The 22,492-nt window shown below is 63.6% G+C and overlaps 1 protein-coding gene across 1 annotated transcript in view; it reads right to left on the minus strand.

Annotated features, from left to right (window-relative positions):
* Positions 1-22,492, minus strand: part of GSE1 (Gse1 coiled-coil protein) — a 105,481-nt gene that overhangs the window by 59,607 nt on the left and 23,382 nt on the right. The window contains exon 2 of the mRNA XM_059481344.1: positions 5,823-5,985. Within this exon, the coding sequence (XP_059337327.1) occupies positions 5,823-5,985 (163 nt within the window). The remainder of the gene's footprint in view (positions 1-5,822; positions 5,986-22,492) is intronic.

Consider the following 22,492-nt stretch of genomic DNA (forward strand, 5'->3'; position numbering starts at 1 on the left):
CGCCTGCAGGGTGTTGGGGACACACACATCCAGGCTGTACCCCCCCTCCGGGAGTCACCCCCCCGGTCCCGCGGGTGCTCGGAGGCGGCGCTGGCCCAGCAAAGAGGATTTACTGCTCAACGCAAGGGGCTTTAGAGGCAATAACTTTCCCTCCTCTTGACTTAAATGGATTTGAAACTTCAAAAAGGATCGGGGGGGCAGGCTGCCAAGCGGCCGCCCCCAAGGGCTGACCCCGCAGGGGCTGGGGGGGCCGAGGGGGGGCCGTGAGCCCAGCCAGGGCCAACGGCCGTGGCAGATAAGGGCTGGGGGGGCCCAGAAGGGCCCGAGATAAGGCGGCCGCCGTTACAGCGCGGGAGCTCTGCGGCGCTTCCTCCCGCCCCGCGGTGCAACCGCCCGCGGGCACTGGGGTGTGGGGTGGGGGGACATGGAGGGGACACGGGGCAGCCGGGGCATGGAGCACGAGGCACGGAAAGGGCCGGTTCAAGGGCAATCCCCCTGGCAGCCTGCCCGGGCAGCCGCCGCAGGCCAAGCTCTGTCCCAGCTGCTCCTTCTGGAGGCTCGGCGGGGCTGCCCCACAGCCCCTCAGGGTACCCAGCACCCCACAGGTGGGTGAGGCACCCCAGCATTGCCAGCACACGGTGATGTCCCCACTGGGCTGTGATGGCAGAAGCCATCTGCTGCTGCCCACAGTAAGGCCAGGCCTCACACCCTGAGCTGGTGGCAGTGCCAGGGCTCCGGGACAGAGGTGTGACCCATGGCACCGTGCCCTGATACGGGGGAGACCACCGCCACCTCCCACACGGCTGGCACAGGCACAAACCCCCCAGAAACAGCCCCTCCAGGCCTCAGCCTCCCACGGGCCAGACAGCAGGCTGAGGGAGAGGGCTGCCAACAAACAGAGGAGCAGTGATTAAAACTAACCCCCCCTCCTCAAGCTGCCCCCCAACCTGCACCCCTGTCCCAGCCGCTGGCGTGCCAGCAAGGAATAAACTGTCCTGCGTCCTTCGGCACCCCCCCTGTGCCCCCCGGCAGCCTGGCCCCCTGCCAAAGCCACCATCTCCCCGCTGCAGCTCCCTGCCCTGCAGCCAGCACCGTCCAGAACAGGCCCCGTGTGTGCACACAGCAGCTCAGCCCCGCGGGACGTGCAGGCACACGCACCCCGTGTGCCCCCAGCCAGGGGTCAGCACGCAGAGATTCACACCCCACGGTTGTGCAACGCTCACACTCACACACACACACACACACACACACAGAGGGACACACGTGTGTTCAGTGTGCTCACAGCCAGCCCCCGCTGCACGCTGAGCCCCGGCCATGGCTGGCCAGCCCTGTGGCACTCCCCGGCAGGTTACACAAACAGGGCGCACACGCAGCTGGGCGCACGCTCGCCTCGCTCACACCCACAAACCACACGGGCTCACCCCGGTGCTGCCGGCGCACGCGCGCCCTTGCAGGAAGAGGCGCTGGCTTCCCGCTGCCTTTTCCCTCCATTAACTCCCTCCCTGGATCTGGATCCTGCTCGTGGCCCAGCTCTGTGCCCCCAGCCACGGGAGGAGGATGAGGATGGGGATGAAGAGAGCGGGGCACTCACCCCTGCTGCTCCAAGCGCTGGCAGTGGGTGCTTGCCCAAAGCTTGGGGACAGATGCCACCAATGGGGCACTGGATTGACAGATGCCACCCACCCGTTGGGGACTGGCACCCATGCCACCATGCAAAGCAGACACAGGGCACGGTGAGCTGCCAGCCCCAGGGCAAAGGGCATGGCAGGCAGCACAAGCAGGGCTGGAAGAGCCAGGACGGAGCAGGGCAATAAAGGCGGAGGCAGGCGAGACGCCGGGGCCGCGGCATCACCCCGGCACAGGGTGCGGTGCCCGGGCTCCCCGCGTCCCGCTCAGTCAGCAACACGGTCCCTGCCCAGCTCCAGAGGTCCTGGGAGTCCAGAAATATTGGTGGGTAAACTGAGGCACGGCCCCACGCTGCACCCTGTGTGCCCGCATGGAGAGATGGGCAGGCAGCAAGGCAAGGAGAAGGGTCAAGGTCAGGGCCACTCCGTGCCCTGCCAGCCATGAGAAATGACCCCAAGGGTCTCTCTGGAATGTGGGTCATGGGGACTGAGCACCTCAGTTGGCCCCAGACCCTGAGGCCACAGAACCCAGAGGGTCCCATCTCCTCACAACATTCTCCAGCTGGATCCCCAACTCCATAGCAACCTCCATTTCCCACACCATGGGGTCCCCCAAGGCCAGGGTGACCTCTGTCCACAACATCACAGGGTACCTGAAGCTCGGGGTGACCTCTGTCCCCCCATGATGGGGTACCCCGCCACCAGGGTGATCTCCACTCCTCACACAGTAAAGGCCTCCAAGCCAAAGGCCACTTCAATCCTCCAGGCCACAGGGTCCCCCTGCCTCAGGGTGACCTCCACCCCCCAAACAATAGTGACCCCCGAAGCTCAGGGTGACCACTACCCTCTGTGTCATGGGATCCCCCAACTCTGGGGTGACATCAGTCCGCACATAATGGGGTCCCCAAACTCCAAGGTGACCTCCATCCCCCACATCACAGGGACCCCCAACCCCAGGGCAACCATGGGGTCTGTCAACCCCAGGGTGACCTTGGTCTCCCAAACCATGGGTTCCTCCACACTGACCTCTGTTCCCCTTACAACGGGGTTCCCCAAACCAGGCTGATCTCCATCCCCCATACCACGGCTTCCCCTAAACACAAGGCGACCTCTGCCCCTTACACCATGAGCTCCCCCAACCCCAGGGTGACCTCCATTCACCGAACAACTGTGCCCCCAAATCCCAGGGCGACCTCCACCCGCTATACCACGGGGTCCCCCAACCCCAGGGTGACCTCCATCCCCCCAGCACGGTCTCTCAGCCCCAGGGTGACCTCTGTCCCCCTCACCACAGGGTCCCCCACGCCAGACCCCCCAGCAGAGGGGCTGGTGGGGATTGCGAGCAGCGGGATCACACGAGCCCCATCCCACCCCTCCAGCACAACTCCCACCCGGGTTGGGGGGGGGACCCCGCTGCCCCCTCCCCACGGCGCTGCTGGGCTGGGGGGGTCACTCACCCGCGGGCCGCGCTGTCCAACGGGGGCTGCGCTCCTCCATGGGCAGGGAGCGGAGCGGAGCGGAGCGGAGCCGAGCCGTGCCGAGCCTTCCCCCGCCGCTTCCTGCTTCCCTCGGCGCCCGCCCGCCGCCCCGAGAGCCGCACGGCTGGAGCGTGACTCACCGGGGGCCGGGCCGGGCAGGGCAGGGCAGGGCGGCGGGGGCGGGGGCGGCGGGCACCGGCAGCGAGGCACGGGCCGCTCCGAACTCAGGGATGCTGCAAGGGGGAGGAACACACCCTCCCGCCCACCCGGGATCCACCGGGGGTTCACCGGGAATGGGGGCTCCCCCCGGGAATGGGGGGTCCCGCGGGGTGGCCGTCCCTCCGCAGCATGCCAAGAATTTGGGTGATGGGGGTGTCCTGGTCACAGCTCACAGACCCTCCCCAAATGTAAGGATGGGAGGATGCCCGTGCCAGGCACTGATGGGGGCCAGGCCTTTGGCCCCCACCCCAAAACTGCTCCAAGATACCCTGGGCTCTGGGGTGCCAGCATGGCCCAGCACAGTGGGCACCCAGGGTGGTCCTGAGCCCAAAACCTGTGGAAATATGGGGTGATCCCAGGGCAGCCCCCTTGGGGTACCCCAATGCCCCAGGCACACCCTGCTCCAGGTGTGGGAGAGGGAACAGCACTGTCCCTCCCAGGTGGGTATGGTGGTGGTCACCCCTGTGCCATCCCACCGTCACCTGGGCTTGGGGACACCAGTGACATGAGTGGGGTGGGGCTCAGCCCACTGGCACGGGAGGAAGTTGCCCATCATTCACCGGCCACACCAGTCGGGGCTCCACGGGCCAGACAGGCTCGGCTGGCTCCGACAGGCCAGACCCCCACCTCCCCCGGGCAGGAAGGAGGCTTCCATGAGGAATCTCATCCTGGCACTGCCAGCCATGAACTGGCATCTCTGCACGAGACGCAGGCCATGACAGGGACACCCAGCCGCCCCCAAACAAACTGCCACACCACAACACACACCCCCCCCCAAATCCCTTCCCAGCTCACCCTTGCCTCTGCATCCCCTCCATCCTCCTCCTCCTCTTCCTCCAAGAGGCCCCAGTGCTGGCCATGCCAGTGCTGCCGTGGTGCTGCTGCTGCCCGCCACCCCCCCAGTCCTCCTCGTGCTCCCCCCCCACCCTCCTCGTGCTTCCCCCCCCTCCAACTCCCTTTTCCCGTTCTATTTTAAATTTTTATTGCATTCTTTTTAAAGAATACAGAGGAACAAATGCCCTTATCAGCAATTCTCACAAGGTATAAAGAGCCGCTTTTATCTCTTGCCTTTACTAATCTAGAGCGAGCCAATGCCTGTTAATTTTTTAATTTTCCTGGTGAATGCATTTGTGGTTCCGTCAGCATCCATCCGGACACGCACGCAGGATCCCCTCAGCATCCCAGCCCAACCACCCTGGCATGGCATTGACGCCGTGCTGGCAGAGCAGCACCTCATGGTTTGGCAACCACAAAGGGATTTTGTGCACTGGGAAGTCCCGTGTGTCACACAAAGCTCAGCAGGACACCTGGGATGTGTCACCACCCCCAAGATATGGAGGTGCTCCCACAGATCCCAGCCTGGCTCTGTCTGGCCACAGGGAATGCTGACAGTGTGGGTCTCCATGCTCAGCACGGGGATAGATGCCATGCCAAGCTGTCCAGCTGTCACAGTCACCCCCTCTGGCCGAGGTCCCCGCAGGGGCAAAGGGGGGGTCAGCCCTATGTCCCCCCCAGGAAGGGACGCGGCGCAGGCTGCCCGCTCAGCAGGGCTGGGAGCGCAGCAGCCGGACGCGGCGCGCAGATGAGATGTGGCAGGCGTGTAACAAGCCATTAGTCACTGTCACCTTTGCCCGGCAGCCACTGGCAGGGTAATAAATCCCGGGCTGACTCCAGCGGGCCCGTTCCAGGCCACGGCTCCCAGCTTGCCTCCATGCCACTGCCGGCTGGGCTGTGAGCAGATTGTAAATGCATCCCAACCTCCCCCCGGGGGACACAGCACCTTGCGGGGTCCCCAACCCACAGCCAAATCCCTGTGGGGCTGATCGATGGGTGACACGGGCCACGGCATTCCTGAGAGGTGTCCTTCTCAGGAAATGTGAGGGGTCACAAATCCCCACCAGCAAGCAGCCCCCTGGCCCTGCAGGCTGCCCCTTGGCTCTCCCTGCCTGCCCCAGCTTCCCGCCCGCTGCACCTTGCGGTTCCTGATTCTCCCCAGCCCAACGCCAGGAACCGGCATCGGCGCTTGTTATGGATCAAAGGAGCCTGGCATGGCCCAGCACAACACGGCCCGGCGCGCCCGCCGGGAAGGGCTGGCAAACAAGCCGGGCCAGGGAGGCGGCAGGCGGGAAGCACGCGTGATGCCTCTCCTAAAAATGCTGCTGCTCCTGACGGACAGGGCGGCCGAGTCCCTGGAGCCGCGGTCCATCCCAGCCCCGGGGGCCCCCAGCTCCCCAGCACTGCCAGCCCAACACCGCGGCTCTCCTGGCGCCCACGGCCTGACTCACGGCCCTGGCCATGGCGGGCAGGGACTGCGGTGCTGTCGGGGTCACCTTCCCAGCGGGGCTGCGGGTGCTGGATCCCAACCCCAAGCCGCCGGGCATGAGCCTTCACCGGGAGCCCCAAGCAGCACACGGGGCTGATGGTCACCCCACAGCGGCACAGGGGACATCCCTTGGCAATGGCAGCCTTGTACCCTCCCGTATCCCCCCGCATCACCTACTTGTGGCTCCAGCGTCCGCACCCTCCGCATCCAAAGGCGTCCGCTGGCCGATGTCCGGGGCGGTGCTGCCGGTTCCCGGGCTCTCCCCAGCGCTGGCCACCCGGTGCCGGGACTCACCACCCGCAGGCTTGGTGGCGGCTGTCTCCAGGGACGAAGAGGAAGCCTGGAAGAGAAGCAGGACAGAGACTCAGCGCCGTTGTCTCTCCCGGCAGGGCTGGGGGGCACAGGGGGGTTCGGGGCGCACACACACACAAGATGCTTTTGTTTTCCTGCCGGCTGGTGCACGTGGCCAGCACGGGAGCCTCACGCCAGCCCGCGCTGCCGGGCTACAGCTGGATCCGGCCCATGGCTCCCAGCACAGCCAGACAAGAGAGGCTGCAGGGGGGGTGAGGACATGAATCAAAGCGGCGTCCCCTCGCCCGCCGGCGGCAGCTGGCCGGTTAGGCAGCTCCCGATTACTCAACCGGGCAGTGTTTACTCGAGATCAACAACCCCCCATCGCCTGCCCTGCCAGGCGGGCGAGGGAAACGTGCTGCTGGGATGGGGATGGCATTCCCGCTGTGCCTTGTTTGGGGACAGTCCCCCTCTTGGACCCCTGGGCGCTGCTGGGGCCCGGGGTTTGTTGTAGCTGTCACCCTCCTGCCCGGGCACACAGCTTGGGCTGTCACCACTCCTGTTCAGCTTTAATAAAGCAACAGCCAGTGACACAACGCTCATCCCAGCACTGTTGTGCCACCTTGGGAAAGACACACAGACAGCCCAGGTTCACAGGATGCTGTGCCCACCCCGGGTAAGGTGGGATGCAGGTGACCTCCCCCTGCCACAGGTGACATCGTGTGCCTGATTTGTGGCCATTAGGACCGTGGTGAGGATTTTATGTTAATCCTGTTTTACTCAGGATTGCTCCCATAAACAAGGAGATGGATGGTCGGTGGATGCTTTGCTGGGAAGCCCTCAGACTCAATGAGCCACGCACACGAGTGGATGTATAAATTCACCGTTTGCTCCCTGGAAAGGTTTAATTTATGGAATCCATATGGCAGCGCCGCACAGCCGCGAGCGCTTGGCACATCCCGTGAGTCCTCGAGTGCCACCACGTCCCAGCCCCAACTGGCGGGGTGCCACCAGCTGCCCCGGTGATGGCAGGATGCTCTTCTCTTCCCCAGTGATTAACAGAAGGTGACTTTCACAGCGGGCAGGGGACAAGCCCAGGGATCAGACCCCATCCCTGACAGCTGGGTGTGAGATCCCTGGAGGTGGCAGGGATGTCTCAGGGGGGAGGCTGTGCCACTGCTCCTCCTCCCAGGACAATGCCACTGGCAGCAGCAGGCAGCAATCCCCTACCTGTGGGCATGGGAAAGGTTGGGGCGCACTTTGATACCCGGAGCAACTAATCATTAATTAGCAATAATCACTCCCCATCACGTGTCACAGCAGCATTGGGCAAGACACAGCTGGGAAGTCGCAGATCATGGTCACGGTGGATTTTGACAGCTGGGCCAAGGCTGGCACCCTCCTGCTCCCCAAGGACCCCCCAGACCCCAACCCACCCATCAGCCCCACAGCACCAGCAGCCCGACCCCTCTGTTTTCCTGCCAAGGGATGCTGAGATGCAAAGACACCAGAGATGGGTCCCACCTGCCCAAGGGCAGCCAGGATCCCACCCTCCTCACCACCCATGTCCCCTGGGACCCCCAGGCTCTGCACAGAGCACCGGCCGCCTCCTTGCTTTAACTTCAGCCGGCACTATCTGTCAGCAAATCATCCCCGGTTACACAGATAAGGAATAATTGATGCAAAGGAGCCATCTGTTTGCGAACACGGAATATCTGCTCAATTAGGAGGGATCTGTCCACCCAGATAAAGCATGGCGGCAGCCCCTCGGAGCGGGGGCCTTCCTCCCCAGCCACGTCCTCAAAGACTCACCCCCAGTGAGAGGTGAGCAGGTTGATTTGGGTGCTAATTTGCTTAGCAGCACCCTGAGGTGCTTGGGAAGAGGCTGGGAGGGAAGGGCGCTCTGCCACCAAGTGCTGAAATTTGAAAGGAGAGCTGGCAGATCCTCGATGTCCCAGTGTGATGAAGCTCAGCTCCTCCTGGCTCTGGGAGATGCTTATCCCACATGTTCCCAGGGATGGAGAGAGGGGACCAGGACCTGTGCTTGCCCAATGGCACTGAGCTGAGGCCGGCCCCCTCGTGACACACAGATGGATAAGCCTGAAACAGCTCCCAGGACAGATCCACAACAGGGATCAGGGACACAGGGCACAGCCTCAGGCACATCCAGGTCAGGGGTAGGTGTGCAGTGAGGTGACAGCAATGTGACATCATTATGTGATGTTATTTACATGGGAAGAATGGAACTGGCACGCAGGCCAGCTCCACAAGTGGCAAAACCACGGGGAAAAGGCTCCAACCAGAGCTGGCAGGGATGGCCCCATTGCATCACACTCCCCAAACCCTTCTGGGTGGCATCTGTCCCCATCTACCCCAGCAGGTTCTTGGTATGAAGGACGTGGAGAGCTCAAGGGGGGTGAAAACAGAGCTGGTGGCCCCCAGGGACAGGCACAGAGAGGCACTGCCAGACACCACATCAGCTGTGTCACCTGTGCCCCACACCACCAGCAGGGTGCCTAGGGCAGGCAGCGTGGCAGCCCATGGACAGAATGGCACCGAGGGCAGGGGATGGTGTCCCCATGTCCCCAGTGTGTCCCTCCCTACCAAGGACACTCCTTCTGCTCCTATCCCTGGGCTCAATACCTGCCGCAGCTCCCAGCTCTGCCCCAGCTTTGGGATGGCACTGGCGGAGTGGGAAAGCAAAGGGCAGGAGGCCACGCCAGCGCACTTCCTGTGCCTCCAGGACACCCAAAACGTGGCTTCCCCATTCCGCCTCCCCTGCTGCGGGGACAGGCTGCGGCGTGCACGGCGCGGGTGCCACCCGCCCACGGAAACGCCGCCCACGGGAATGCCGCGGGCACGGCACGGCAGAGCCCCCATCACACCACCCCAACCTGTCAGCACCCCGGAAAACCCCGGTATGGGGGTGGATGCAATCTTTGGCTCCTGGCTGGCATCACCCCGGGAGGGCTGCGGGCACGGAGCCTGGCGAGCGCCGGCACAGCTGCACCGGCTCCGGGGTTTGGCACAGCGTGGATGCCAGCTCCGGTGAGTGAGCGCGGGGTGAGGTGAGGGGGATGCCCAGCACAGAGGGGCTGCATCCTGCACTTCCCAGGGGATGCAGGGGCTGGCTGTAGGGCCTGGGGGACACAACCCCTCGCTGTCCCCCGGCTCCCCCCAGGCCTGGAGGCGGCGCTCAGGATAAAAGGTGCTTTTGGAGCGTTGAGGGCTGCAGGAGCAGGCTCCCCCCAGTTCCCTTTGTCGCTGAGGCCCTCAAGCCCCCTGGCTCCTGCTGGGGCTTTATCACAGCACAGCCCCTGCCATGTGTGCCCCCAGACGGTTCCAGCTGCTCTTCCCTCCAGGAAGCCTCTGCCCTTCTCATCCTTGTCCCAGCAGCCTGAAAACAGAGGGTTTTCCCACAGGAGCAGGCTGGGGTGCCCCTGGGGAGCTGGGGTGCCTGCTGGTGGCATGGCTTGGCCCCGATGGCTGCCCACGGGAGGGGTGGTGGCTGGCTCCATGCATCTCCACCGTATTTAAAGTTTCTCAGGCGTGTTTGCTGGCAGAAAGTTGGAACCTACAATTACAGCTGTGCTAACTCCTCATTAAAGAGGGGAAGGGGAAAAAAAAAAAAAGGCAAAGAAACAAAAGGCTCCAGACTGAGACACAGCACCGTTAACCCTTCCCAAGATGGGGATGTGGCCCCCCAGGAAATTCATACAGCTGGAGGGGTGGATCACAGTGGTGGCAGGTGACACCATGCACTGAGGGTCTGCCCATGCCCATCAGTGCCCACCTGGATCCCTGCTCCGTGTCCTGGCGCAGCGTTGGTGCCGGCTGTGCCGCGGCGCCCGCGTGGGCACGGCTGCGGCTGTGCCGGAGCCGTTTGTCACGGCAGGGCTGCGGTTCCCGCTCGCTCTCCTCTCCAGCAGCGACACCGTGACGCCTGCTCCAGGAGCCCACACAATATGTTCGCACTCATCTCGCAGCTGCCCCCAGACAGCCCGCGGTGCCGCGCTCCTCGCCGGCGCGGGGGCCGCTCTGTGCCGGCACAGCCGCGACGTGCCCGCCCGGGAACTGGCACGGACGGAAGGGGCTGGAGACTGTGGTCAGGCTGGATGCCACAAGGGCAGATGAGGCTGGAAACACTACTGCCACGGGCAAGGGATGCACCAGCGGCTCCCCATGCCCCAGCACACTCACCCAGGCTGTGCCAGGAGCCCTGGGTACAGCAGACAGTGGGACAGGCCTGGCTGTGTCACTGCAGCCATCCTGCACCACACGGAGCAGAAGCTGGTGCCACACACATTCCCCCCAGGACCCCATCCCCAGCGAGGGTCTGACCCTGTGGCCACCCCAGCATGACCACAGCGCCCCTCATGCCCCATCCCCGGCGAGCAGCAGGTCCCTGCGTCACTCTCCAGCCCCCCCCCCGGCGACACCACCTCAGCGCCGTGGCCACAGCGCTCTGACAGCAGCTAACGAGCTGCAGGCAGCAATTTGGGTTATATATAGCCCCAAAGTGACTGCATCTAATTGCTCCAGCGCACACCGGGCCCGCCGCGGGGTCCGGGCGCCGGGCTCAGGGGGACAGGGTGAGCGGCACGTGCTCGGCCCCCTCCCCTGGCTGTCACCCCGTGTGACCCCCCGGGCACCCTGAGGCTGGCAGGGCACAACCATCACCCCATCCACGCCAGCCCCGAGGAGCTGGGCCGTTCCTGGCAGCTTTGCGCCAGGCCATAAGCGGCTTTGCCTAAAGCCGCCGTCCCAGCCCGTCCCAGCCGGGGACCCTAAGGAGCTTTTGTCCCCTCTCATTACGGGGTTCGGCCAGGGGGCCACGGGGTGCAGCACCCAGCAGCCTGTGGGCTCCACCAGCTGCTCTGGCAGCCCCCGGAGGGAGGCACGGCTGGAGGGAGGGAGGGAGGGAGGGAGGGAGGTGCTCCCTTTGTGGCAGCCCCCATCCCCTTGCAGCAGCTGCCAGGCGAGGCGGCGGGCGCGCAGATGCAGCCGGGGGAGGGAGATGCTGTGTCTGTGTATGTGTGTGTGTGTGTGTGTGTGTGTGTGTGTGTGTGTGTGCAGGGGGGTCCCCCGCAGTGGCTCCCCACGCCGGCAGGGCAAGCGTGGGGAGGGGGAGCCGGAGCCGAAATTGTTTGCCAGCTTCCTCGAGACGGCACAATGGAGGGCGCGCAGGCGGATCCGGGGTCAGGGGTGAGAGCAGCAATAAGTGGTTTATGCCTTTTGTGAAGAGGCTGAACTGACAGCTCGCTGGATTAACAAAGACGTCCTCTGTTCCCGGGCAGGTCATGTGGAAAGCGCTGCGCCGACCCCTGTCACTTCTTTTTTTTGCAAGAACAGACATTTGTTCGCCGGCGAACAGGGAGGTGATGGAGGGGGAGGCGGGGGGCACGCAGCCGCCCGCTCCCGGCTTTTCCTCCAGCTCCTCTGGGGCTCTGGCCATGGGCACCGGCGGCTGCTCGCTGCTCTGACAGCCCTGGCCATGCCGTGTCACCTCCCGTGCCTCAGTTTCTCCAGCTTGTGACAAGAGCCGTGGCTGGTGGGGATGTCAGCACCTCCACCCCATGCCTGGGCAGCAATGTGTTCCACTACACTTCAAATCCACACGAAATTCTCCCTGTGCTCATCCTTCCATCACCCCAGCACCAGGCTGGATGGCACCTGCTCGGTCCCTGTCCCACAGTGGGGACATTTCTAGCTCGTGTTTGCCAGTCCCTGCCAGCTCTGGCCATGCTGTGTCACCTCCCGTGCCTCAGTTTCTCCAGGTTGTGAGAAGAGCAGTGGCTGGTGGGGATGTCAGCACCTCCACCCCATGCCTGGGCAGTGCTGTCCTCCACAATGCTCCACATCCACACAAAATTCCCCCCGTGCTAATCCTTCCATCACCCCAGCACCAGGCTGGATGGCACCTGCTCAGTCCCTGTCCCACAGTGGGGACATTTCTAGCTCGTGTTTGCCAGTCCCTGCCAGCCTGGGGAATGTTCCCTTCATCCTCCTTTCCAGCAGGGAAACTGAGGCAGAGGAGGGTGCGAGCATCCCACCCATGCATGGACAGCAGGGCTGGCAGCAGCACTGCCGCTCCTGGTCCCGGCCCTGCAGGGAACAATCAGCTTTTTCAAATCCACAAGGATTTCCTCAAGGTTGAGCGGCACAGAGCCTTCGCTGTCATCATCAGAGTCCAGAGCTAGCAGCTGCAGTGCTGCCATTCCACCCTGACACAAACTGCCCTGCCTGGGACAGTCACCCTCTGGCCTCAGGTGTCCCTGCAGCTCCCACTTCCCTCTGCCATCACACCCCAGCCCTGGTGAAGAGACCACGGGGCCCAAGCTGGGATGGGAGGGATGCAGCTTGGTGCCTGCCACCCAAATCCTGCTGAGATCTCATACTGCTGCTCAGCCCCAGCCCCTGCTCCCATCCCCACCTCAGGGACAGCACAACCCAGCCCCTGCTCCCATCCCCACTTCAGGGACACCACAACCCAGCACAGCTCACCTTTCCCATCTCAGGGACACCACAGCCCAGCCCCTGCTCCCCATCCCCATCTCAGGGACAGCACAACCCAGCCCCTGCTCCCATCCCCACTTCAGGGATAGCACAACCCAGCCCCTGCTCCCATCCCCACCTCAGGGACAGCACAATCCAGCCCCTGCTCCCATCCCCACCTCAGGGACAGCACAACCCAGCCCCTGCTCCCATCCCCACCTCAGGGATAGCACAACCCAGCCCCTGCTCCCATCCCCACCTCAGGGACAGCACAACCCAGCCCCTGCTCCCATCCCCACCTCAGGGACAGCACAACCCAGCCCCTGCTCCCATCCCCATCTCAGGGACTCCACAACCCAGCCCCTGCTCCCATCCCCACCTCAGGGACACCACAGCTCACCCACCTCCAGCTCCAGAGCTGCCAGGCAGTCTGTGCCCAATGTCCCCTCCTCACCACCCTAAATACCTGCCATGGGAAGCAGCCACAAGGGGCTTTTCACTCTGGAAAACCCCACCCACCCCACAGCGGCTCAGGTTTTCGGGACATTCCCACACGTGCCAACCCCCAAGGGTAAACTGAGGCAGGGAGGAGCAGCCAGGTTCTGCTGGGTGAGGGGACACATCTGGGGGTCCCCATCCCTTTTGGGGGGGCGCATCACGGCAATCCCAGCCAGGGCCATCAGCTGGTGGCACGGTGGCATTAAACCCCAATCCGTGTCCCCCTTCTCCAGCTTAGCGCCCGTTCCCGGCTCCCTCCTGCCATCTAAAGACAGATTTACCGCCAGGTCCGGCGCTGCCTTAAGCTTCAGATTAAATGTGAACCATCTGCAAGGGGAAACCTTAATGCAGGATAATACCTGCCACACACACCCCGCCGTGTCACCGCGCGGAGCCCCGCCGTGCCATCGAGGCCCTGGGCAGCACCACGTCCCTCCACGGGGGTCTGGAGGCTCTGCACAGGATGATGCCACCCTCCTGGATGTCCCCATGGTCCTTGCTGTCCCCTCCTGGCACAGGTCCCTGTGGGAGCTGCACACCCAGCCCGTGTCCCCCTCCCCAAAGGGGCCACCACAGGCAAGGGACACCCAGCGTGTGGTGGGGAGGGGTCCAGCCAATGCCCCACCTGGTTAATTACTTTAAGTGATTAAAGTCTCTTCATCAGGGCAGCAGATTAGACCCTGCAGCTGGGAGCTGTTTTCCCTCACAATCTCCTCCCCCAGGGGACAACAAGGGAGGTCCTGCACTGTCCCCGTTTTTAGGAACAAATCCCACCTCCCCAGCCCCAAAAAGGTGGTTCAGGTGTCCTCTGTCCCCCCAGCCTGGTGAAGCCCCCATGAATGGCCAGACCAGCAGCATCACCCAGGGTGCAGAGGGGACATGGGGTCACCCAGGCTGTCCCTAGTGCTAGTGGGGACAAAGCTGGAGCATCACACAGCCAGGAATGACCTCTGTGGGGAGGGAGAAGGGATTCCTGGGGGGCAGTGAGCCCCAAAGCTGGATGGGGAAGGATGAGGCACCTCCTGCCAACTCAGCACCCCAGTGAATTACACAGGATCACAAGTCCCTGCTCAGGTCAGCAGGGAAAGGAGCCAGACAGGTTTTCCACCACTCCTGATGGAGAATTTACAGCCAGGATCCACTGTGGGCTCAGTAATTAGTGCTGGGATGCTGAATCAGCACCTGGCCATTGGTACTGAAGGGATGGAGCTGGGGGGGCTCTGGGACTGATGGTGGCCCCCCAGGAGGGACAAAGGGGGCACTGGGGTGACCCAGCAGTGCCTGACAGTGGAAGGGGCATTGCTGTGGCTGGGAACACCGGAGGAAAGCTGGCAGCCCAGCATCCCATCCCAGTCTGCTGCTCCAGGACCCACTCCAGCCCAGGATCCCTCAAGTGTCACTCTGGGAACAGAACCCTCCCATCCTGTTCACCTAAAGACAAAAACCCCTCTGGCCCTCCCTTCCCAGCCTGGATACTCCATTCCCAGGATGCTCCAGCCCTGGGATGCCCGAGCGTCCTCCCAGCTGTGCCCGGGCAGCCCTCTGGCCTTGACGGCTGCCATCAATTTCCCGGGGTCGGGAAAGGCAGGGCCGGCTCCCCGGCAGCTCCAGCCTCTGCTCCCAGGCTGATTACAGCCATTCCCCTGCCCGTGCCCCCTCCCTCCCTCCCTCCCTCCCCACTGTCTGCCTCCTGCCTCCGTCTGCTGCCTGGTTTTATGAGGGCCATTTCCAAGAGGTCGCTGGAAATAGATTTTTATCACCTCGTGATAAATATCGTTTATGGTGACATTACTGCTCCGAGCAGCCGTGCAGGGGAGAGGGAGGAGAGGCAGGAGGACGCTCCCAGCCCCACGGGGCACGGGCTGGGCCCCTCCTTGTGTCCCTGTCCCCATTCCTGGAGGTTTGGGCAGCGAAATCAGACACCATCCATCCATCCATCCATCCATCCATCCATCCATCCATCCATCCATCCATCCATCCCTCCCTCCATCCATCCCTCCCTCCATCCATCCCTCCCTCCATCCATCCCTCCCTCCATCCATCCCTCCCTCCACCCAGGCGGCAGGAACAGAGGGAGCTGCATCATTAGCCCCGCGCGCCATTAAGCACTTAAAAAGCCATAGGAATGAGCCGCGCCATTAGCTGGCAAGCGAGCTGGGAGGGGAGGGATGCAGGGAGCCCAGCACGGAGAAGGGAATGTCACCACCCCCAGGGTGCCCTGGAAGCGGGGACAGATCCACCCCCTTCCCGCACACGGCTCTCCAAGGTGGAAAACCAGGGGATTTCAGAGCTGACACGTGGCTTCTGCAAGGGGTGACGGCACTGGGCGCCTCTCCAGAGGGACTTTTCTGGGGAGAAGCAGCTCCTTGTTCATCCCCTGCTCTGCTTTGGGCACGGAGCTGGCACAGAAAGCCGGGAGGAAGAGCCACGGCTGAGCTGAGAACTGCAAACTCATGGCAGGGATGTTGCAAGGCTGCGCGGGGGTGACCCAGGGGACAGGGTCCTGCCCCGGCCCAGCCCGCAGCAGGGACGGCTGCCAAGCCATGCCCACAGGCAGCTGCCTCTGGAAAAGGGCACGGCAGCGGGCAGGGGGCCAAGGCCAAGCTGCTCTCTCTGTGCCAGCCCCGCCACACACAGCGCCGGGCACTGGGTGGCAACAACAACTGCCCCGTAGGGCAGTGCCAAGGTGAGGGGTGCCACCTGTGGGGACACGGGCACAGCCTCCAGGGAGCCATAGCTGGGGTGCAGAGCAGCAGCAAAACTGCACAGCCAGCAAAGAGCAACCCTGGGCTGCAGGCAGAGCACGGCACTGCCAGCCCGTGCCAAGAATCCTGTTTGCTCTCCCCAGCCCTGGCACTGGCTGCCTTGGGCAAGCCAAGTCCTGCCCCACTGCCTCAGTTTCCCCAGCTGGCAGGGGGTGGGTGGGCTGCCATGGGGGGACCCCAGCCTCGTGCTGTGGCTCCCTGTGACACGCAGTGTGAACTGGCTGTGACACAGAGCTGGGGTGACTCACTTGGGAAGGGACCCTCAGTGTGGGGCTGGGACTCTGTATGGGGACAAACATGGCCAGATGGCAGCACCCGGCATGGTGGCATGACCCCTCCTCAGCTCCACACACCCGGTGGGCAGAAAACAACACCAAAAAGGGCCAGTCCTGTCACCCTGATGGCACATGGGCTGCATGGGGACAGCCAGCCCCACATGCAGGGACGAGGAGTGCTGGTGCTGTGCACTCTGCTTCCCTCTGTGCTGCCAGGACAGGTGCCTTGGCCATCCAGTGCCACCCTCATGTCATCACCCATGCCAGCAGCTGGCACTGTCCCCTGTTGCCACATCCCACCTTTAGGAGAGGGGTCCCCCAAGCCACTGCACCCCCTTGGGGACAGGAATCCCTACAGAGACCCCGCAATGCCAGGCAGCAGGGTGCCTGCAGAGCCAGCTGCCTCTTGTGCTCATGAAATGAGATTTGTTCACCCGGTGAGCGGCTCGGTGACCCCAGGTGCAGCTCCTGCCACCACCCCGTGGCTCCTGGCACGCAGCAGGAGCCAGCACGCCCTGGCAGAGCCACCTGGCTGGCGGTGACAGTGACCTTACCCCGCTGCCACAGCGCTCCTGGCACAGCTCCTGGCACAGCTCCTGGCACAGCGCTCGGCTCCCCTGGCCAAGGCAGGCTGCTGGCCTGGCACCCACCCTGCCACGGGGCAGCCAGCCACCCTCCCACCCTGGGCTGGCGGGAGCTGTGGACAGACAGCCGGACAGACAGCACCAGCACAGCCCCCTGTGTGCCGTCCTGAGCTCTGGGGTGGGGGTTTGGGCATCCCCTGCCCACAGTGGGACTGGCAAAGCCCAAAGGGGCAGCCCACAGGGCAGCAGCATCTCTCATTGGGGGACAAACCCCAGCCCAGCAAACCCCAGCTCAGCACCAAGGGGTGCCCCCATCACCCACACACAGAGCCCCACACTGCCCCCCAACCCTTTGCCTACGGCCCCCCAGGAGCCAGAGCTGAGCCCCCCAAGGTGGGCACATCTGCTGCCACCCCAAGGTTGGGGTGCCCCGCTGTGCACCCCATTAGAGCAGTGCATGGGCCTGCTGGGGTGCAGGAAAACCCATTCTGTTACTTTTTTTAAATAAAACCACAGGGAAAAATAAAAACAAAAAAACAAAACAAACAAACAAAAAAAAAAAAAAAAAAAAAAACCAAAAAAAAAACAAAACAAAAAAAAAAACAAACAAAAAACAAAAACAACAAACCCAAAACAAGAAGTGCAGAAGGCACCTGGCAGCAGCAGCACACAAAGTTTGCAGCAAGTTCCACAAAGCCCCCCACGGGTCAGGGGGACACAGGGCTCCCCCCACAGCCACCCCAAACACAGCCTGCAGAATTGGGGGTGACACACAACAAGTCAGGGGGGACACAGGGTCTATCCCCCCAACAATCCCCACGGGGTGCCCACCTCCCTCAAGGCTGGGCAGGGCTGGGAGAGGGGGGCTACAGCAAGGGGGGTACAGGGTGGGTACAGACAGGTGAGGGGGGCACAGGCAGTGCATGGGGGGCACAGAGGGGTGGGGGGATACAGGAGGGAGTGGGGGGCATTTAGGATGGGGATGGAGGGGTACAAGGGGGGCACAGGAGGGGATGCAGGGGGCATTTAGAATGGGGATGGAGGGGCACAAGTGTGAGGAGGGTACAGGTAGAGATTGGGGGTACAGAGGGGGGCACAGGCAGTGCATGGGGGGCACAGAGGGGTGGGGGGATGCAGGAGGGGATACAGGGGGCATTTAGGATGGAGATGGAGGGGTGCAAGTGTGAGGGGGGTACGGGCAGAGATTGGGGGTACAGGGTGGGTACAGGGAGGTGAGGGGGGCACAGGCAGTGCATGGGGGGCACAGAGGGGTGGGGGGCATTTAGGATGGGGATGGAGGGGCACAAGTGTGAGGGAGTACAGACAGATGAGGGAAATGCAGACTTGGGGTAGGGGCAGAGATGGGATGGGATGGGATGGGATGGGATGGGATGGGATGGGATGGGATGGGATGGGATGGGATGGGATGGGATGGGATGCAATGGGATGCAATGGGATGCAATGGGATGGGATGGGATGGGATGGGATGGGATGGGATGGGATGGGATGGGATGGGATGGGATGGGATGGGATGGGATGGGATGGGATGCAATGGGATGCAATTGGATGGGATGCAATGGGATGCAATGGGATGGGATGGGATGGGATGGGATGGGATGGGATGGGATGGGATGGGATGCAATGGGATGGGATGGGATGCAATGGGATGCAATGGGATGCAATGGGATGCAATGGGATGGGATGCAATGGGATGCAATGGGATGGGATGGGATGGGATGGGATGGGATGCAATGGGATGCAATGGGATGCAATGGGATGCAATGGGATGCAATGGGATGCAATGGGATGGGATGCAATGGGATGCAATGGGATGCAATGGGATGGGGGTACCCCCGGGCTGTGTGAGCGGGGCACAGCCAAGGCAGGGGGCACGCTCCGAGGGCAGGGCACGGGCCGCCCGCTGCCCTGCACGTACCTGCGGCGCGGGGCGCGGTGCGGTGCGGGCAGCGCGGTGACCCCGGCGGCGGCGGCAGCGGGAGGAGGAGGCGGCGGCAGCGCCGCGCACACGCACACGCGCGATCACAGATCACATCCCGAGCGAGCCGGCAGCGAGAGGCGGGGGACACACAGACACACAGACAGACACACAGACACACAGACGCTGCTGGGGGAGCCGGGGGGGGGGGGGGTCAGCGAATTAACACCCGAGAAAAAGGCACTTACCCCTCGGCGGGGCTCGCACCGTGCGCGGGGGTGGCTGCGGGGTGGCGCTGCGAGGGGAGGGGGGATCAAAGGCTGGGGGTGGGATGGGGGGGGGGGGTCTCGCCAGCCCCCGCTGCCTGCCACAACAAAGAGCCAGACACAACAAAAGCAGCATATGGCCAGAGCCGCGCGGGGCTGTAAATTAAACATAAAGGGAAGATTAGATAATTAATGAGCGCTCCCGGGCCGGCCCCGGGGGAAGGGGAAGGGGAAGGCGAAGGGGGGGCTGCCTGCTGCGGGGAGCCCCGAGCCCCCCGCCCAGCCCCGGCGGGGAGGGGGCCGGGGGGCACCTGTTGGGAGGGAGGGAGGGAGGGAGGGAGGGAGGATGGGCAGCGGCCTCGCCAGCTGCTCCGGGGCGCAGCCTAAGAGGATTAGCGGGGGCATCCCGCCCCCGGCAAAAGGGCTTGGAGCTGCACGGCTGGGGGTGGGGGTCCCTTGAACCCCCCCACGTGCGGGGTCGCCTCTGCCCCGGCCTCGGGCAGCGTCTCGGAGGGGCTGGGCTCCAATCCTGCATCCCTGCATCCCGGGGGGAGGGAGGTGGGCTCCAATCCTGCGTCCCTGCATCCCTACATCCCGGCATCCCGGCATCCCGGGGGGAGGGAGGTGGGCTCCAATCCTGCATTCCTCTGCCACAAACACGCAGGGATTCACGCACAGCGCAGTGTGCTCCCACTCCCACGCAGGGAAGCCTTTTGGAATGCCCTAAATCCAACCCCGCTAGGCTGGAGGGGAAACTGAGGCAGGAGGGGGGAAACTGAGGCAAGAGGGACACGGAGGGAAGAGAGAGGAAACTGAGGCAGGAGAGGGCGAGTCCGTGCCGGTGGCTCGGGCAAATCGGGGCCGTCCCGGAGCACCGGCAGGCGGGAGGGAGGAGGGGGTGCCCCGGGAAGGGGGTGCCAGAAGCAGCGCCCGGCCAGGGGAAGGAGTTAATCCCATTATTGGCAGGCTCACAGATGGCGGCTGCACTATTCCCCTGCTTAGCAGATTGAACAGATCAGGCAGGAGGGAGGGAAGGAGGTGGGGGGGGGATGTCCCCCCCAAACACGCACAGAACAGGGGTGTGAGAGGCTGTGAACACCCCCCTGCACCCCACAACAACCTGTGAGCACCCAGGGGTGCTGCCCTGCTCCCCCAAAACTGCACCCCTTGCCAACATAAATCCACCCGCTCCGCCCTGGCCGAGGGGTGGCTGACACAGCAGGGGACTTGGGGACACCCCTGCTTGTCCCCAGGCCAAAGCTGCCACCCCCAGGTTCCCCGGGAGGTCAGGGGCCAGGTGCTGCTTCCCTGGCTCGGGGGGATTGCAGCAGCAGCAGCAGCAGCAGCAGCAGCCAGGGCTGGAGCCGGGATCAGGGAGTGTGGGAAAGGGCTGGCAGGGAGCCAGGGACAGCCTGGAACGCCCTGAGCGGGGAGGACAGCCCGAAAGGGACCGAGGGAAGGATGGAGGGGTGACAGGAGGGATGAGAGAAGAACAGAAGGCAACAGCTCCTCACCCCCATCACCACAGCAGCACAGAACCACAGGGCTCCATCCTGACGCCAGCTCAGGGTGTGATGGCCCTGCCAGGGCTCAGTGAGACATCCCCTGAGCTGAGCCACCATTCCGGGGCTGCCAAGGCAATGGAGAGCGGGAATCTGGGTGGGAAAGGTTGGGGATGCAATCCCACAGGGCTGGGGGCTCCCCAGGAGGCAATGGGAGATGGGCTGGGGGACCCCCAGTTCCACCCCGGGCAGGGAATTGGGATGTTCCCACTGCCTGCTTTGGTGTCCCCATGCCAGTCCCTACCCTCTGCTTTTGGGGGGTCTCTGCAGGTTTGGGGGTGCAGGAAGGTGAGCACTGGAGTGAGCACAGCCCCAGCATCCCAAAACAGCTCAGCTGAGGGGATCCTGGCCACAGACTGACCCCCAGCAGGAGGGGACAGCCCCAGAGCCCCGGCGACACCAAGGTGTACTGAGGGAAGCGGGACAGCACAGGATGGAGCCCAGGGCAACACCCCACAGGGGCAGGAGGGTGGGCAGGCTGCTCCTCAGCCCTTCGTGCCTCAGTTTCCCCCGGCGCGCCTCAGTTTCCCCAGCCGTGCCTCAGTTTCCCCCGCCATTCCGGCCCCATGGCTGCAGGTAGCAGCACCAGGGGCACGTTCAGCAGTCCCTGCCCAGCCCCACGGCTCAGCCAGCCCACGGGGACAGTGCTGCTGCCAACCCTGCCCTTCCAGGAGCAGCTCAGCTGCCAGGGACCCAGCCCAGCCACGGGCACAGGGCAGAGGTGCTGGTGAGCACAGGGTGAGCATCCCTCTCACTGCCACCCCCTGCTCCAGGCACAGCCAGCTCAGGAACACGTTTGTGCCTCCAGAGGCAGCTCAGAGCCCTGCTGAACTCACTGTGGGACATGCCCCGCTCCCCTGCCCAGCACAGGGCACCCCAAACCTCACAATGCCCCTCTGGGAGCTCAGCCCAGCCCCGCTGCTCCCACAGACATCCAGGTCAGGGGATGTGGCACAGGGCAGCTCCCAGCCTGGCTCTGGCTGCAGCCAGGGAGAGGAGATGGGCAGCTCTGGGTGAGGGTGGGCACTGGCACAGGGCTGGTGGCACATGGGGACAGTGGGATGTGCAGAGCCTGCGGTGATCCAACACCTGCAAAAACCCCCAGATTTTATTGGGGATGCTCAGCCACTCCTGGGGTGATCCAACACCTACAAAACCCCCCCCAGATTTTGCTGGGGATGCTCAGCCACCCCCAGCTTTTTTTTAGGAGGGGGATCCCCCCATTCCCACCCACTGGAGATGTGAAGATCCATCGGGGGGAGCAGGGAGGTTGAGGCTGGAGCTGCCTCAGTGCCAGCCCAGCCGGGCTCCCGGGGGACTAATACCGGCATGTAAATATTAGATACTTCTGTCTCCTCTGAGGCCAATTACACAAATCGTGGCAGCTCCCGCAGGACTCTCTGCTCCTACTTACTGTATCATCATTAACAGCTTATTAGAGAACAGCTGCTCCAAGAGGGGGAAACAAAAAAAGGAGAAGGCAGCAGGAGAGGCGGGAAGGAGACAGGCACAGAGGAGGAGGAGGAGGAGGAGGAGGAGGAGGAGGCGTGACCTTCACCCTGCCCCAGCACTCAGGGACAGCATCCCCATGGTGCCACTGATGTGCTCCGACCTCTCTAAAATCCAGTGACAAACCAGTCCAAAAATCCTGGTGGGATTCCCAGAAGGTGCTGGGAAGGGGACGGAGGGATGGCACTTGGGGACAGGAGTGAGGTGGCTCCAGGGCCAGCAGGAGTCGGAGTGAAGTCACCAAAGCAGGCTGGCACCCTCGGGCAGGGGCGTTTTGGGGCTGGGAGGTGCCCTCATGCCCAGAGGGAGGAAATTCCTCAGCCTTTGGGTGCTGGGGTAGAGGAGAGGAGGTTTAGGATCAGCTCCCCAGCCTCCCTGAGGGGGGACACATTCCCTAAAACAACAGAAGCATCATTAAAAGTGCAGCTAATTAGCAGCCAGACACTCCTTGCCCTCCTCCCGGTCCCCAAGGGGTGACAGCAGCCAGGCTGGGGTGATGGGGGGATTTTGGGGTGCCACAGCTCTCCTCCCTTCCCACTCCCTCCGAGTGCAATCAGACACTGTCACTCCCAGCCCTGACACACACTGATGTCCCCTGCGGCCACCAAGGGCAGCCCGGGTCCCCAGGAGGGTCACAGCAGGGTGGCCGGGGCAGGTGGCCCTGCT

Source organism: Ammospiza nelsoni, chromosome 13 (assembly GCF_027579445.1).
Source record: "Ammospiza nelsoni isolate bAmmNel1 chromosome 13, bAmmNel1.pri, whole genome shotgun sequence".
NCBI classification, from domain to species: Eukaryota; Metazoa; Chordata; class Aves; order Passeriformes; family Passerellidae; genus Ammospiza; species Ammospiza nelsoni.